Consider the following 17094-nt stretch of genomic DNA (forward strand, 5'->3'; position numbering starts at 1 on the left):
CCTAATGACCAGGAGGAAACAGTGGAGTTAATTTCATTAGTGTTGTACCAGCTCAAATACAATCTGATATTAAATGACTAAAGGTTGTATTATGTAAATCTTTGTCAGGGGACATGAAGATGGTTTTAAAAATACCATAGCAATGAATTAGTGGCCTTACCATCTTTATAGGCAGGCGTATGTGGTAGATGTTTTAAATCAGGCCAACAATAAAAGAAGCGTACATGGGCATCGAAATTAAACCAAGCTGTGGTATTTGCAGTAAAATGAACAGATAACCAAGAGTGAACTTGCTTTGATTTACTATATGAAACATATGGCCGTTATGTATTCCATCACCATCTACATGTTCAGCCATCTGGCCCAACATACTGTGGTAATTGCAATGACACGTATGTAAAAAGCCGTAGCCTTCGATAAGATGATATTCTAGGATATGCATCACAAAAGAATATACTGAGCTCTCTCATGTTTGATTTACACATGCTAACTGTATGTTCCTACATCACAAAGGTCTGTGACTAAGCATACAGATGGAGCACCACATCCATGTTTACAGCATTTAACTCGAAAGACTACGAATAACGTTTCACCCCGAGCCGTCGATGACATTTGTGGCCCTGAATGCATTTGTCTTCGACCTAAAATCAAAAGAAATTCGCACAGAAACCTGAAGTTGAATGCATCGAAGCACGTACTGGCATGAAGGCAGGTGCACCTGTCTGCAGTGGCAGCCCATTGTGTTGCCTACCAAATGAGCCACGAATCGGCCCGTGTTGCTCTATGTGGACAAATGAATGAAAACAGGTCCGTCTCTTACCGTTCTGCTTTCAGTCATTACTCCCCATCCTCACGTTTCGCAGTCCAGACCTCTGCCGAGCCGTTAATTCCTGTCAGGCTGTCTCTCCCTCTGTCATATTTCTCCGCTGCAGCAGAACAAAGCCACGCCTCCTCCAGCAGCTGCCACGGCGTGACGTCAGCCGGCGAGCACGTTCGGCCCACGCCCCCTTAGAAACGTACTTCCGGGAAGGAGCCGCAAGAGGCCGCTGTGGCGTCACGTAAGCTGCACCTCTTTACCAGTCTGTTGCGTGTGGCTTAACTTATTTATGTTAATGTATTATAGAGAAGAACGTTTTACTGAGTTTACACTAAAATTAAGGCACTGTTGAAACAGAACCATATGTTAAGCTAATAGTGTAGTTTAACACATTTCACATTATGCTTCCGAGAAGTAATATAGTGCTGAAGAAGTGGACTATAAAATCACAACGTCACCCACGAACGCTATGTCCTCATTGCTTTGTTTCCCTTTACCCCAATAAATACTTACACGACTTTACATTCTATTCCTTGCTGAAACGTTACAAAATATACCATTCTCTACATTTACTGGTGAGATAACTCGGACTTTGACAATGGACACACATTTTATGTTGTAATTATATAAATCTAACAGCCAAAAGTATCTACATATTACGATGGCTGTACACGTTTGATGTTGTGCTGATACGCAACGGCAAATCTGTAATTGACGTAGCTTTGCAGGTGACATCAGAACCTGCAAAAACTACGTGCAGTCCGCGCTCATTGTCCCCATCGCTGCTCTCTGCGACCGCACGAGGTATTTCTGTCCTGCAGTCACAGCGCACCTGCTGCACGGACACTGCGCGCCTCTGCACAAACTCCTCCTGACTGACCGCGGGCTTCTTCTCCTTCTCTTCCTTCTTCTTCTCCTTCTTCTCGCTCCCAGCTGAAAGTCCTCGGCGGCGGGGGGTGGTGGAGAGAGAGAGAGAGAGAGAGAGAGAGAGCAGCCATGCGGTCCGTCGCCGCGTTTCTCGTCGTCCTCGGAAGTGTCGGATTGATCGGATGCAAGCCGTCCTCGTCCTGTCCGAGAGGACAGTTCCTGCTGAGGAAGCAGCAGTGTGCCCTCTGCCATCCCACCTGCTCCGAGTGCGACGGGCAGGAGCTGTTCCAATGCACTACCTGTGGAGTGGGTGAGTGAAATGTCCTGCACACCTTCTTGCAACTTGCCGTGCCATCACGGAATCCTTCACACATCCCATTATGAATTCAATATTTTATGTATTTTATTGAAAAACGGGATGTTTTGTATTTTTCCTATCCTGGTTATGCAAAGGACAATACATAAATCACCGCTAGCTAAACAAAGGCTTCATTGAAGTTAGACAATAACCTTCACCTAAAGATTGACTTCCCATGTGATCAGCGAATGACTTGCCATTGGCCACAATTCCTCTGCTTAGTTTTAGGCTTTTTTGTTGAGAGGCTTCACAGATGCCTGAACAGATGCTTTTCAAAGCGGCTCTTTTTAATGATTTACCGAAGCAAAGTAGTTTGAAGGCTTTTGACTTGGAAGAGGAGCGTTCACCTCGGGTTTACCATTTACCCTCGTCAAACAGTCACAGATTGGCTGTAGAACTCTTCGGGGTGGATTATTCCTGTCACAGGGGCGCCTTTTGAAACAGGTAAGACTTGAAGGTGTGATTGTTTCTCTCCCCGGTGTAATCTGATCATGTTAGAATGGGCCCTTTGTTAATCAGAGGCAAAGGAAAAAATATCCCCTTGGGCCCGAAGCATTACTGCCACGGTTCACTGGGCTTAACCTGAAAAACCTTCAAGTCTTGCTTTCTCTTTTCCCCGCACATTACCCTCTATTTTAATACACATAAACATTTTCACAATGATGCATCGCATCAGTAGTTATCACTTGTACACACCCAGCCGGTATATATCGGTGAGATGTTCTCTCTGAACCAACTCTGAAAGCCAAAAGACTCCAGTGTTCCCTCGTGCTCTGTTGCACGTTGCCACATAGAAGTCCACATGTCTCTCCGCACGCTGAGGTCGTCTCTCCGGGAAGGTGGAAGGGTGAGAAAGGTAGCGGCAGTAGCAGCCTCTGGCCGCTTTCCCGCCCCGTCAAGTGCAGCAACGAGCAGACGAGACGATGCTGAAGCTTAGATGCTTCCAGGCTGCAGGTGGGTGGCAGAGAATTGGTCAACAGCAGACTGTGCCTCTGTCTCCGCTCACAGCTCCGATCCCGACATCATCAGTCTCGTATAAGTCATACGAAACTGTGATCTGTCATTTGTAAGCCGAGAGCCGCCCCGCGCCGCGGCCGTCGGTTCATGGCGTTGAAATCCATTTGTTCAGCGACTATATTGGGTTTTAGATTAAGGCGACATAGTTCAGGTGCTGTAGACCCCACGAACTTCAACACAGTCAGTAGCGCGTCTTTTTATCGCTCTTTCTCTCCCTGCGATGCTCAGGCCTATTTGGCTCTACGTCTGCATTCATCATGACGAGCTCACTGATTTCCACTTTTAGAAGAGAGCAGATTTTTGGGGGGGCCGTTTCTCGGCAGGAGCTCCATATGGCCGATGGCACCAGCGTCAGATGAGAAAATACAGTAAGCTTTACTTTAACAAATCGCCTGTGTCCTCCTCCTACTCTCCCTCCCCAGATGAAGATGGACAGGAGCGTTTCCTTCAGCAAGGTCGCTGTCGGACGCACTGCCCCCGGGGGTTCTATCCTGACAGAGGTCACTATGCATGTCTGCCCTGCATGGCCAATTGTGAACTCTGCACAGATGGCAGCATGTGCGCCAAATGTCGGGAACACTACAAACTCCAAAATGGAGTGTGCCAAACTGCGTCCTGTGCCGTAGGTAAATGTAAAGCGCAGTGTCTGTGTCGCCTGTGGCTCAAGGGAAAGTGATTCGGTGTCTTCATGCTGGACGTCTGCGTTTCAGGGCAGGTGCAGGACCCGGATACGGGGGAGTGCATCGACTGTGAGATGGGCTGCAAGACTTGCTCCACAGGCAAGTGACACAATCGTGCTATTTGAGCACCACACTAGTCACTTCTTAATGTAAGGTTGATTGGCTATGTATTTTTGTAATTATGGTTATAATAGTAGTGCACAAAGCAGGATGCTTTTCGCTATGAGTTCCAATAATCCCCTTTTGTTTGTTTTTGCACAGAGGACCCTGAGATCTGCAACAGCTGTGCAGAGGGTTACTTTCTGTGAGTATTATGTTTTGGGGGGGTTGTCTGTACATGTGTACATACCAGGTGGCACCCTACAGGTTTTATAACTGAGGTCAACGCGGAAGTCCCATAAAATTGCCTTATTTCTAAATGACAGCGGCGAGCAACTCCTTTGGTTGAAAAGATGTAGAAGTCTATGAGAAAATGATCTTACTTCTTAATGATCTACTACTTGAGTAAACACGGGTTCATTGTCTCAATCAAGTCTTCATCATCAGAAAAATTTGGTAAAATTCTGGTCATCTTAATAAATAAATAAATAAATAAAATTCACAGATTTCATTTCATGAAAATGTTTGCATAATGTTTGGTTGCCTAAAAATGTCTTATTCAGCGTCCGGTTGTACTCTGCTCAAACATCTTGTGTCTCTTTTGGTTGTACTAAATAAAGATTGGCCCGCTATGGTCAATCTGACACAAATGATTAACAGCGTAAGATTTGGTTGGCAAAGGTCACTGTGACCTCACTAAACATGTTTTGGCCATCATTCAATTAATCGAAAGCTAAATAATTCTTCTAAAATTCTGACAAGCAAGTATGCAAGACGACTTGTTGGCTGTTATTCCAACTAACTACATGAGCTCGGGATCTTTTTAAATTTTTACCATATAGAATGAATCAATTTGCTGTTTTTCACCTTTCAATAAATCCAGTAAATGTTTCTAAACGCCACAAGAATCTACATATCATCCGTATATCTGTTTACACCACAGTATCACCTGGAGGTAGGACAGACCTTCGATTGTTACTTCTCCCCCATGTTGAGGCCTCCTGGCGTTGTGTTGGTCGGGTTACCTTCCATCCGGAGCAATACACTGTTACCTGAGCCTCGGTTTGAGCACAGAAGAGCAGTTGGCTTCACAGACATACTGGACCGTGTGTTTTTATGTTGTGTTTGTGAAGAAGAGGAGTAGAGAAGAGAACAAGTAGAAGTGGAAAGCGTAGCCCGGCTGGATTACACCTTGACCTCACTGGCCGCTGTGAGTCCCAGAGAAAGAGGGGTCAAGGAAAGCGCTCCGCTTCACTGCCTTTTCGGCTGTGAATTGAATTGTGTAACTTTTACTTTAACAGCCATGGTTAAAGGCCATCTCATTTCTGTGGGAGCGGTGTTTATTACATCTACCATGTGAGGCAAACGGCAATAAAAGAAACCCAGTAGAGCATGGGGGGGGGGCGCGATCATCAGCTGCAGGAACAGCATGATAGATTGTGACAGCTTCAAGCCCTTAAAGAAATTCCACCACTGAGGTTTTGCTGGTAGTAATGAAAAATGTTTAAACCAGACAGCTTTGGCACAACTATCAATCTGTGGAGCCAATGTTATTCTCTACTGAAGAGACTCAATGAATGATGGATGTTTGGTATTTTTTGGCATTTATCTTCATCTCCATGGAATACGATTTAGGGATTACATAGAGCACATTCTCACTCACTGATTCAAGAAGTAAAAACCAGAAACAATAGTTCCTTTGGAAATGCTGATGTGCTCTCCTGGTATGGAAAGTCTAATATTTGCACAGAGGGATTCTTAAACATCCCGCAGGTTACGGCCATTGGGTGGAAGTTGATGGATGTGGTGTGGCGCCTCTAGCTGTTCCTCCCTAAACAACCACCGCATCTCACCACCAAATCCATGGCAACGCAGCCGGAACTGCGCACAACGTGTTGTATACGTTATCGGCTGCTGTTTAGTTTCATTTACAGTGTTACGTCTCTAAATTAGGAGTCACTCTTGTTTAAATGTTTTATGTGTGACATTTTTGCAGCTCAATATCTCGGCTTCTTGAGGCTGAATCTTTTTTTGGGAGCGCTGTCTCTTGTTTTATAGCTCAATTCAGCCCCAAAGGACTAATAGGACAGGTTAATGAGAGAAATCTCCCCATGCCTCTGGGCTACAAATAAAATACCAATTAACTTGTTCCCTAAAGAAGAGACAAAGCAGCCTACATTATGTTTTGCTGTCTGTTTGCTGTCCTTACTGATGTTTGGCTGAGTCCAACCTTTTGGGTTAAGGGCCGCATTGAAGTCACAACAATGGACCTGCAGGTGTGCTGTGGACTGACGCAGTGCAGGATTTGCTGTTGCGAGCGGCGTGTTTTGTCTTCTTCCTGGTTTCGGTTGATGTCGCCTCAGACTCATCCATGCGGGCGAACGAAATCCTTCTCCATTCACTGAGGGGCTTTGAAAGTTCAAATTAAATCAAAATAGTTTTCATCGGGTCTTTTGATATTTCAGTGGCTTTGTCCTGCATGTTTGCTTTGGAGCTTGTTTTTGTGGCGGCTGGTTTGACCGATTTCACCCACACCCTGAGTTTCAGATATACGGCTTGTTTGTTGTTGTGGATTAACAATACACAAGTTGGGATGGTTTGATTTCAACTTTTTCTTTTGCAGTTTCAGACACCAGTGTCGCCGGCATTGCCCCCAGAGCACCTACGAAGACTGGGGCAGGGGTCTGTGTCTGCCGTGTCCTGCACCGTGCACAGACTGCAGGGGCAACGCGCGCTGTCTGGCCTGCCAGCCCGGTTACTTCCTCAACGGTACCGCTATCAAAGAATGACCAATCCTGTGTATATTTTACTCGTAAAGTCGGATTCAGGTGACCTGCTTGTCCTTCACAGTACTAGTAGAGTTTGGGTCTGATAAATCCCTGGCTATGTGAGAGCGATCGATCATTCTTCCTCACGAGCAACGACGGCAATCTTGAGCCTTCATTTGAATTGCAAATGAGGCCCGCGTCAGCAAATCAGCAACATGAGATATGCAAATCAGCGGTTTATGCAAACAAGGAGTTATGATTGTGTTTCTAGATTGTCTTCCCCGCGGGCATCTAAAAAAACAATTACTTTGAGATTGTAAGTAAAGCCTGTAGCCATTTGATAAAAGAATAGCGAGCATTCAATGTGATTTTAATGTACATATTTGTGGTTGTACATTGTGTTTAATTTGAAAAAAGGTCAGTTTATTCGTTCCCCTTTAGTCACAACGTCTAATTTGAGAAATTGTTTTTGTGAGATTATGGTGGCTGGGCGTGCGGATGGAAATTGGAGAGCGAGATCCTGAGAGAGCAGAAAATGAAGAGATGAGCTCTTCTAATGAGATTTTATTCTGAGACCACATCAGGGCCACATTGATAGTTTTTATTCTGAATGAAAATAGATGCGGATATGAATTCTGAACGTTGTGTTTTTATTATTTTTGGAATGTTTTTTTGGGGGGGGGCTTCCCTCCTGCTGTTACTGTATCACATTCCGCCTGCATTAGAGCAGCACTCTCTTCAAAACGTCTCTCACTAAATATCGGTTCAAATAGATCTTTTGAAGATGACTATTTTCTGATACAGATTGAGGGCTGTGCCAGAAAAACACTAACTTCTTCTCTGCTTCCTGGCCGGTCAGGAGGAGACTGTTTAAAACAGTGCCCGCAGCAGACCTTCAGTGACTCCAGTGGCTGGCTCTGCCAGTCCTGCCACACCTCCTGCCAGACATGCCACGGCCCTCGGGCGACCAACTGCGACCTGTGCCTCGGTGGGAACCCTCCTGTGCACGGCCAGTGCCCTCCGGTCAACTGCCCGCTGGGACAGTACTATGACAGTAAGAGGAACAACCAACTGCTAATGGGATTAAAGCAAATTGATCAGGTGACAGGGGAGCCAGAGATTGAACCGAATGGCATGATGCTTGACTAGTTGATTCCTGCATGGAAATAATAGTTTGTCTCCTATTAGAGGCTAGAATGGTGTTCCAGGAATGGGGTGGGATTCAGTGTGTGGCTCAAGGACGCGTTAGCGTCGTGGATTCTTGCCGCTGAGGCGGTAGCTTGGACCCCTGCTGGAGGACCTAAAGGCTGAAGGACGCTCACTGTGTCACACTGGCTCACCCGCACTACCTCACCTCTCATTCTAAAGCCATTTTAGTGTAGTGTGTTTCAAAAAGCTTCTCTGCCTCAAGCACACGGCTCTTCAACTGCTTCCCCCGTGGCGTCTGGCTCGACAGAATTAGAATATCACACTCGGTTGTTGACAGCCATACGGGGTAACCGGGCAGATCGGTTAGTTATTAAAAAATATTTTTTGATATATTTTGGTAATATCACAGCAATTTTTACATTCCAGTTATAGCTGATATACAGATATTATTAAAAAGCTTAGTTAATCCCACTTGAAACCCTTATGCCCCTTATGGGGTCGTCATGGCGCAGGGGTTAGAGAAGGTGTGCTGGGAAGCACAAGGTTGGTGGTTTGATTCCAGGCTGCCCCATGTTCCATGTCGAAGTGTCCCTGAGCAAGACACCAAACCCCTAATTGCTCCCCGGGCAAAAATGTGAAAAAGCCATGGGTTTAAAGTGTAATGTAAGTCGCTTTGGATAAAAGCGTCTGCTAAATGACATGTAATGTAATGTAATGTTATGCCTACTCCCAAGCATATAGAGTAGGAATTGTATGTACGTGGACATGAACGGTTCTCTACAATAATGGATCATTTCGTGGCTTCCCTGTTGTGAATGACCGGTAATATTATACAGGTTTCACCTACCCGAACCGCGTCCATCATTTGTGCCTCAATATTATTGAAATTCATTACTATGCTTCCCTCTAGTGGTAGAGGTGGGTAAAGCAGAGAATTGTGCAGTTCCAGTGCTTGCGTGCTCAGGTTGAGGCACTTGTCTGTTTTCTGTCAAATGAAATGTGATGTCATGTTATTGTGACATATGGTCACTGTGTGTATTGCTTTGTTTTTAGGGAAATATAGTGAATGTCTCGCTTGTGATGGATCCTGTAAAAGCTGTTTTGGCCCACAAGCGCTGGATTGTTCTTCTTGTTTCAAAGGTACAAGTATTTACCGTCTTCATGTCTGACTGTGAATTGAAAAATCAGCTCCAGCTCCTTTTGTGCATTGCGTGCGTGCATTTGTGTGTCACAGGATATTTCTTGGATCAGGACAGTTCTTGTGTCACGCAATGTCCATCCGGCTCCTACGCAAACGCCGCCACTCAGCTGTGTGAGGACTGCTCGCCGAGCTGCGAGGCCTGCCTGGACACCAGTGATAACTGCGTCAGCTGTGCTAAAGGCAGCTATAAACTCTTTCTCCACCAGGGGAGGTGCTGGTCAAATTGCCCAGAGTAAGTTGGATAAGCTAAGCAGCCAAATGAAGAGACCCTTTGTGTGGATGCTCTTTGTGCGTTTAACAAGCCTGCCGACTCATTTCAGAGGCTTCTTTGAGACCGCAGAGGAGTCGTGTGAAGCCTGTGACAGCTCCTGTTTGTCATGTGACGGGATCAAGTCCCAGTGTCTGTCCTGTGCTGATGGCCACTACTTGGAGAGTGGTGTGTGTGGACTCAACTGTTCACTGCAGACATACCCTGCAGACGATGGTACCTGCCGACGCTGTTCTCCCCACTGTGACGTCTGCTCCGACGAGACGACCTGTTTCAGTGAGTCATCGGCCGAGTGGGCAGCTTTTTAATTCTGAGTGGATTCCATTTTTAAATGAATTGTAAGACTTTGCATCACACCCGGAAATCTTATATCACACCTCTTTTAATATCATTTCAGAATGCAGCTTCCTTTACCTGATTCTGAACGGTGTGTGTAAGGCAAGCTGTCCCCCGGGGTACTATGAGGACATGGATGAGGGCCGCTGTGGCCAGTGCCACCCGACATGTGGCAGCTGTTCGGGGCCCCTGGCAGATGACTGCGACACCTGCTTGACATTTAGCCCCAAACTTTATAAGGGAACATGCTCCAAAGACTGCCCCACTGGTACCTACTATGAAACGGAAGCACTGGAATGTCAAGGTAAGCTTCTCGATAGGACCTGGATTTATTACATTTGCACACATTGCAAAACCAAAATCTCTTACTGAAGTAATAGGAAAAAGAAATCAATCACTAAAAAAAAAATGGCTGTGGAGCAATAAACGCCATAAGGCCAACTAAGGAATTTAGAACGAGGTTCGGGACAGACAAAACTATGACGTGGACTTGATACTACCATGAAGAGGGTGTGCAAGACGAAAGGACATGACCCACTGGCACAGGACAGGGGGAGACGCAGACTATAAGCACACATGAGGGAAGTGTGGGAGCAGGTGGACACAATCAGGAAGCAGGGAAGACCATCAGACTGGTGACTCATGAGGAAGGGCAAGGAACCTGAAACGAGAAGGGAGTTAATTTCCCCCCCAAAAAACAAGTCACAAACCCAACATGGAGACAGGACAAAAACCCAACTTGACATATAGGTGTGACCATAAAATATGTCAAATGCAAAAGCGTTTCTGTGATAATAATTAATAAGCACATTTCTTTCAAGTCCACTTGGATACAAGGAGGACCTAAAAAGATTTGTTGGTGGTCAAAGATCAAGCTCACTGACCTGAATATTTTAACTATAATAAAAAAACTAATGGAATAAGATAAAATTGTTTAGCAATGACATTTTGGACGTAGACCCCAAACTAATTCTATTAATGACATACTCTACAAGCTTTTTATGATTTACTGTACATTTCTTTAGTATACTAGGCCAATGGTTCTTTTAATGACATCCTTAAATATACATTTTTTATATAATATATTGACGCGAAGCAAAATCCGCTTTAAGAGATCATTTACCTTCTTGTGGGCATCACGGCCCTTTTCGCAAACACGGTCGCGCGACGTTCACCTGACACAGCCTTGTTTGTTCCACCGTGTGCAGAGTGCCACCAGACCTGTATGAGCTGCTCCGGCCCAGACGCCAACCAGTGCACCCAGTGCGAGAAGGGCCTTGTGCTGGATCCAAACACGTTGTTATGTGGCGTGACAGGTGACACCGACTGCCCACAAAGGACCTACCTACACGACGACCGCTTCACCTGCATGCGTTGCCATCAGCACTGTTACTCCTGTGAAGGGCCCGGCAATGACGAGTGCCAGACCTGTGCCGTCCCCAGATACCTCCATAGTGAGCATGTTCCCACCACTTCTCACTGCATACTCGAGCGGGTTTGGGGTTGAAGATGAACGGAAATCAGCAGAGGAAAACTGGCCCATAACGATGGCTCTCCTGAGATTGTTTAACAGTTTAAGTTTGCGGTGAAATGATAGATTGGGTGTGGAACTTTGGGTTTATTTTGCAGACAGCACTTGTGTGAGCGAGTGTCCAGCTGGCACCTACGACTCGGAGCAGGATGCCGACGGAGCCGAGCTCGGCCTCTGTGTGCCTTGTGATCACGCCTGTTCCACCTGCTCGGGGGCATCCCCCAAAGATTGCCTCACTTGCTCTCCCGGATACTTGCTTCATCTCCTTCAACTCTGTGTCACACATTGTCCCACACGGTACGACATTAAAGCCTCCCTTTTATTTACCTTGCGATTAAACAAAATGGGCTGTTGATCTTCTCCCCACCCTTATCCACTGATCCAACCAAATAAAAGAACACGTGTGGTTTGCTTGATGCTCCGTTTCTATGCAAATTCCTCTACTCTATTGCTACAGGTATTACAGAGCGGGCTCCCACTGTGAGAAATGTGACCCGTCCTGTGACCAGTGTACAGGACCAGGTCCTGAGTCCTGCCTGGCCTGTTCACCTCCTCTTCTGGAGCTGCACGGCACCAAGCTGTGCGTTGAGCGCTGCCCACACCGCTTCTATCAATTCAATGAGTTCTGCTATCAATGCCACACCAGTTGTCAGACCTGCACAGGTACTGACGATAAATCTCATAAATATATTTCTGTTCCCTCCACCTAATGTCAATATTGAACATTTGCCGTTCCCGTATCCTCCATATGTATGTGTGTGTGCAGAGGCCTCGCCCCGGGCGTGTGTTGCGTGCGACCGGGGAAGCACTTTAAAGGACCGAGTCTGCTACCCACACTGTGAGGAGGGCCGATACTTTTCGGAAAAGGTATAATTATTATATGCATAATATTTGACGGCTAGAGAGAAAAACTGTTTTTGTCCTATTTATATTGAACCCTAAGTGCAAAGCAATCACACACATTTCTCAATAAATTAGTGCACTGCTACATCGCAAGAGTCGATGTGCTTTTGTTGTATCTATAAATGAAATAAGTCCTTTTATACACATTGAGACATGATAATTAATCACATCATTAAATATGAGACATCAGCTTCTCTCTATGTATCTGGCCGACAAAGATTCAGAAGTTCTGATGTATTTAAAAATTCTTATTTTTTATCATGAGGAGCATCTCCGGGCAGATAATACAACCCAGAAATCAATAAAAGGCAAAATGGCGTTTTCACTCTGTTCCAAGCTGTCCCATTACTGATCAAATGTCTACAGCCGACTTTCTTAAATTACCCGTCTACATAAAGTATTTACAGTTTGAATTTGTACCATTTGTAGGAAACCTGTGAGCCATGCGACGGCTCCTGTAGACATTGCAGCGGCCCCGGACCTGACCAGTGTCTGACCTGTCACCGGGATTCTGCTCTCCATGCTGTGGAGAGCCGCTGCGCCCGCTGCTGCCGGGCTGCAGGGAATGAAACAGATTGCTGTGTTTGTGACAGCAGCTCAGGTAGGAACCCTCGCTCATCACCACAAACACCCTCGGTGTTATTTGACCGTCTACTAAAGGCAGTTTTTTTTTTTGTTTTTTTGTCCTAGCTCTGTGTGTGGAGGCCCCCCGCCCCAAGCCAGGGGAGGACCAGGTAACAGACCTGAATATGTCCTCTCGAGCTCTGGAGCACACCTCTGCCGGCCTCCCCGTCGCCCTGCTGCTGGCGCTGGCGTTGGCTCTGGCCGTGTTCGCCTTGGTCAAGGCCCATGCCAGGAAGAAGCTCTGCTGGGGCCAAAGCTACGAGAGGCTGAGTGGCAGCAGCAGCATGAATATGCCCCATGGTGTTCCCGAGCCGGACAGCGGGGACGAGGTGGACGTGGTGTACACCAGCAGAGGTGGATCGGTCTATCGACGTTACAGCTTTATCCACGAGCAGGACACCGACGCAGACCCACGCGTCGGCGAGAGCACTCGTCTCAATCAAGCTTAGGTGCACACGTAGAGATCACAAGAAGAGGAATGTCTGTTTTTCCTTTGGTACATTACTTTATGAGCTATTGGGTTTATTCTACTCTCTACTGTACCTCCTGTAATGCACATTCAAAGTAGAAACATTTGTGGGTTAACAGTGAAAACAAAATACATACATAGCAGTCAAAGGGTTGGGCACATTTTGTCATTCAATTCAATGACTGGCACTGTATGTGTAAATGTATTGAAATGATAAATAGATCAGTACATCCGACACTCCCTCCAGCTGAAAGTCTATCTACCACTCCATCACTCTGTGTGGAGGTCTGAAAGCACTTCTAGATAGTCGTTTTTTAAAAGGGAACACAAACCAATCTGAGCTCAGCCCCTTTAGCAAATAAAGGTTTTGCGATCATCTTATACCGAACAGCCGGACCCTCAGGGAAGGGGGGGGGGGGGGGGGGAACTACACACAAGCACACTCAAAATACACTCTGTGACTCAGACTCCTGAAACTCATTATGTATCTTTATGGCTAAAGGTGACAAAAGTGTCTAAGTTACTATGGTCACAGTTGTATTTGTAAGTTGTGAAAAACGTTGTGCTTTCAACTGTCTCACATCTGAACAACAGTTTCTTAATGATTGAAGAATGCTTCTAATTGTTTGATTTACAATTAGTTATAGTCAATATGAATTACAGGAACTTAAACAAAATAAATCAATAGGTTCTGTTTCTAAGACATTTTAGGTGTGTATGACTTTTCCTTTTTCACTTGATATTAAAGTGTTTTTGTTAAACAGTACAATTCTCATGTAGAAATCTGAATGATTTGTATTAAAATGAAATAAAAATAGTTTCTACTCGATGTCGCCGGTGCACCTTGAAAACTGGCCACATTATGATATATTTAAAATGTTCAGTATTATAAAATGATGAAGATATTTAGGGTGAGTAAAAGCAACAGATGCAGGTTATGGCATTTTTAAGTGTCTTAATCTGTTTTTACAGCTACAATTAATAACTTTGATATACAGGGCATCTGGAAAGTATTCAAAGTGTTTCACTCCTCCTCCAGAATGGATTAAATTAATTTCTTAGACCTACACACAAAATAGACATAAAAAATAAATAAAACAGGTACGTAAGTATTTACAGCCTTTTCTCAGCATTTTGTCGAAGCACCTTTGGGTTAAAAAGCCTTGAGTCTTTTTTGGAGTATGATGCTACGAGCATGGCACACCTGTTAGTTGTTTTCAGGTTTTTTCATCAAGGATGTTTGTGTTCATTGGTGCATTCATCTTTGGATCCGGACTCGTCATCCTGTTCCTCCCGCGGAGAAACCTCCCCGCAGCATGATGCTCTTGGTGGGGTGATGAGCGGTGCCTGGTTCCCTGCAGAGATGGTTGTCCAGAGTGGCCTTTGGTTTCTGGGTGCACCTGCCTAACAAAGGCTCTTCTCACCTGTTTTTCACAAGTGAAATGTGTGTAAAACTTAACTTAATCCATTTTGGAATCAAGCAGTAACATAACAAAATGTGGAAAAAGTGAAACAATGTGAATAGTCTCCAGATGCAGAGTAAAGTTCAGCAAACCAGTGCCTTATTATCAGTTATCCATTACTAGAATCTCCAGGCATTAAACACTAACATCTGTTAGATCATATAGATGAATGACTTATAACCAATAAGTCATTCATTCATTTTGACAAATGATTGGATAGTATAGTCAACAAGTTCCTTCCCGTCTTAGCTTGACACGCCTAGTGAGAGGGCGGTATGAGCGTGTGTTCATGACAACTACCCTCACACTGAAGACAAAGTTACCGTGTGGTTATCTCAAGGACATGGCGTTTGCGAGGTCGTTGAAAACCCGGATGTTGAGGACCTCCTCACTAATTGTCATCGGTATTTTACTTTCTTTCGTCCTTTGGGAAACTACCTTAAACAGGCAGTCATCGCCTGACCTCAAAATACCACAGGAGTTCTCTGTAGACCTGCCTGGCTGCTTGGCTATTATCAGTGGAGACACAGAAGGCAAGAGAGGAGAACTAGAAGTCCTCCTGGCGTCCAGGAAAAGAAGAAGTATATTATCTGAGGACTTCTACCTCAATGTGACAAAGGACTGTCCAGCTTACATTGAAAAGAGAGGTTTCATTACAGCACCGCTCAGTGAGGAGGAAGATCATTTTCCCATCGCCTACTCCATGGTGATCCATGAGAAGATTGAGATGTTTGAGCGACTCCTTCGAGCTGTTTACACTCCTCAGAACATCTACTGTGTGCATGTGGACCAGAAATCCTCTAAAGGATTCCAAAAGGCTGTGGAGGCAATTATTTCCTGCTTTCCTAACGTGTTTGTAGCCAGTACATTAGAAAGCGTGGTCTATGCCTCCTGGTCCAGAGTGCAGGCAGATTTGAACTGCATGAAGGATCTGCTGAATTCACGGATCCAGTGGAAATACTTGCTGAACACCTGTGGGACCGACTTCCCCATCAAAAGCAACGCAGAAATGGTTCAGACGCTGAAGGCCCTCAACGGGAGGAACAGCATGGAGTCGGAGGTGACCAACGACTACAAGAAAGGCCGTTGGCTGTATCATTACAACGTGACTAATACTGTGGTCAAGACCGATGTGAAGAAGAGTCCCCCGCCCATCAGCAGCCCGATGTTCACAGGAAACGCTTACTTTGTGGTCAGCAGAGCCTTTGTGGAACATGTGCTGCAGGACAGAGAGGTTCAGCAACTTCTGGAGTGGGAGAGGGACACATACAGCCCTGATGAGCACTTGTGGGCCACTCTGCAGCGAATGCCCTCTGTGCCCGGATCAGTGCCCGCCAACATCAAGTACGATGTCTCAGACATGCAAGCCCTCGCTCGAGCGGTGAAGTGGAGCTATCTAGAAGGAGATGTAAAAAAAGGAGCCCCGTACCCCCCCTGCATGGGTGCACACAGACGAGCGGTCTGTGTGTACGGAGCTGGTGACCTGCCCTGGCTCCTGAGACAATATCAACTCTTTGCAAATAAGTTTGATCCTGATGTTGATGATATTGCTATTAGATGCATTGAGTCAGTTCTGCGTTTGAAGGCTTTAGGCCATGACCAACTGTAAACATGGATATGAAAACATTTTGTATATATTAATATGAAGATACTATGATGCGATCGTCTAGAACAGGAGTATAAAACTAAAATGTTCAGAGGTACAGTTGGAGAAATGTTCTAGAAGCAAAGGTCCAGAAGATCATAATGTGACTATTCAGTTTGATTATAGAGTTGTTTCAACATCTGTACGTAATCAATAGACAACTGATTAAAAAACTCTTTGAAAAGAAGATCATATATGTATGACTGTAAATATAAATAACCACATTAAAAAATAGGGCTGCATTTCAAAATAAGAGAAAATGAATGAAATGTGAAAATTGTAGATGTTCAAATAAAGTGCTTCAAGAAAAGCTTAAATTTCCCCTTTCCTGTTTCACATTTGGACTCGAGAGTCTCATCAAATATATAATAATACATCTAAACAAAAAGTTTTATAGAATCAATATCAATATATCAATATGTATGTATACTAATATATATATATATATATATTGTAAGTCGCTTTGGATAATATATATTTATTATATGATAGTCATGATATTTATATTGTATATTTTCAATAGTTACAATATGGTAGGTATTCATTAATACACTGACTTGTTTGAATACGATGTCCTTATTATGTTAAACTGTTGGTTGGAAGAAATGTTAAATATTTAACGTTAACTGCGAAGTAAAAATTTGTGTTTGATACCTTTTTTTGCATTGAATCATGGGATGTTGACTGAAACTGATTGGGTGGCCCTACCACCTATTGTGCCTCGTAATAGCGTTTCACATCGGCACGTTAATTAAGTGGTATGGGTTCTAAGTACATGAGACAGACTGGTTTAGTGCTCAAGTGGGAAGTATGAACAGAAACGAGTGCGCCCATTCTGGATCAAATGCTCAACTTTTGCTGCCCACTTTACTCTTTTTGGTGAACGACATTAGTTCCTT

General features: G+C 44.8%; 3 protein-coding genes across 6 annotated transcripts in view; 2 read left to right on the plus strand and 1 right to left on the minus strand.

Annotated features, from left to right (window-relative positions):
- LOC120808614 (OTU domain-containing protein 7A) overlaps positions 1 to 955 on the minus strand; it is a 30019-nt gene extending 29064 nt beyond the window's left edge. For both annotated transcript variants that reach the window (XM_040161619.2, XM_078082813.1), the window contains exon 1: positions 821 to 955. The gene's annotated coding sequence lies outside the window, so the exon portion shown is untranslated. The remainder of the gene's footprint in view (positions 1 to 820) is intronic.
- LOC120808613 (uncharacterized) lies at positions 820 to 13916 on the plus strand. 3 transcript variants are annotated; one of them, XM_040161618.2, is made up of 17 exons: positions 820 to 1621; positions 1751 to 1994; positions 3482 to 3685; positions 3770 to 3838; positions 4001 to 4043; positions 6462 to 6607; positions 7466 to 7660; positions 8809 to 8895; positions 8990 to 9188; positions 9277 to 9500; positions 9622 to 9864; positions 10769 to 11014; positions 11190 to 11388; positions 11549 to 11754; positions 11858 to 11958; positions 12424 to 12595; positions 12685 to 13916. In XM_040161618.2, the coding sequence occupies exons 2-17, from the start codon at positions 1814 to 1816 to the stop codon at positions 13065 to 13067; spliced, it is 2898 nt and encodes a 965-aa protein (XP_040017552.2). In that variant the 5' UTR covers positions 820 to 1621; positions 1751 to 1813; the 3' UTR covers positions 13068 to 13916. The 3 variants fall into 3 exon arrangements, with proteins under 3 accessions (XP_040017552.2, XP_077938937.1, XP_077938938.1); XM_078082811.1 differs by having other exon boundaries at positions 820 to 1994; XM_078082812.1 differs by lacking the exons at positions 820 to 1621; positions 1751 to 1994 and adding an exon at positions 2354 to 2486.
- Positions 13917 to 14834: 918 nt separating this feature from the next.
- LOC120809841 (beta-1,3-galactosyl-O-glycosyl-glycoprotein beta-1,6-N-acetylglucosaminyltransferase 3) lies at positions 14835 to 16512 on the plus strand. Its single transcript, XM_040163954.2, has one exon. It carries the CDS (start codon positions 14840 to 14842, stop codon positions 16157 to 16159), a length of 1320 nt encoding a protein of 439 aa, XP_040019888.2. The 5' UTR covers positions 14835 to 14839; the 3' UTR covers positions 16160 to 16512.
- The last annotated feature ends 582 nt before the right edge of the window (positions 16513 to 17094 follow it).

The sequence above is a fragment of the Gasterosteus aculeatus genome, chromosome X (assembly GCF_964276395.1).
Source record: "Gasterosteus aculeatus chromosome X, fGasAcu3.hap1.1, whole genome shotgun sequence".
In the NCBI taxonomy this organism is placed as follows: Eukaryota; Metazoa; Chordata; class Actinopteri; order Perciformes; family Gasterosteidae; genus Gasterosteus; species Gasterosteus aculeatus.

Bases quoted from the DNA above. Each gene is read 5' to 3' on its own strand.
- LOC120809841 (XM_040163954.2), top strand. From the start codon at position 14,840: ATGACAACTACCCTCACACTGAAGACAAAGTTACCGTGTGGTTATCTC.
- LOC120808613 (XM_078082811.1), top strand. From the start codon at position 1,814: ATGCGGTCCGTCGCCGCGTTTCTCGTCGTCCTCGGAAGTGTCGGATTG. The intron at 9,189-9,276 runs GTAAGTTGGATA...GACTCATTTCAG, and splicing joins TGCTGGTCAAATTGCCCAGA to AGGCTTCTTTGAGACCGCAG. The intron at 12,596-12,684 runs GTAGGAACCCTC...TTTTTGTCCTAG, and splicing joins TGTTTGTGACAGCAGCTCAG to CTCTGTGTGTGGAGGCCCCC.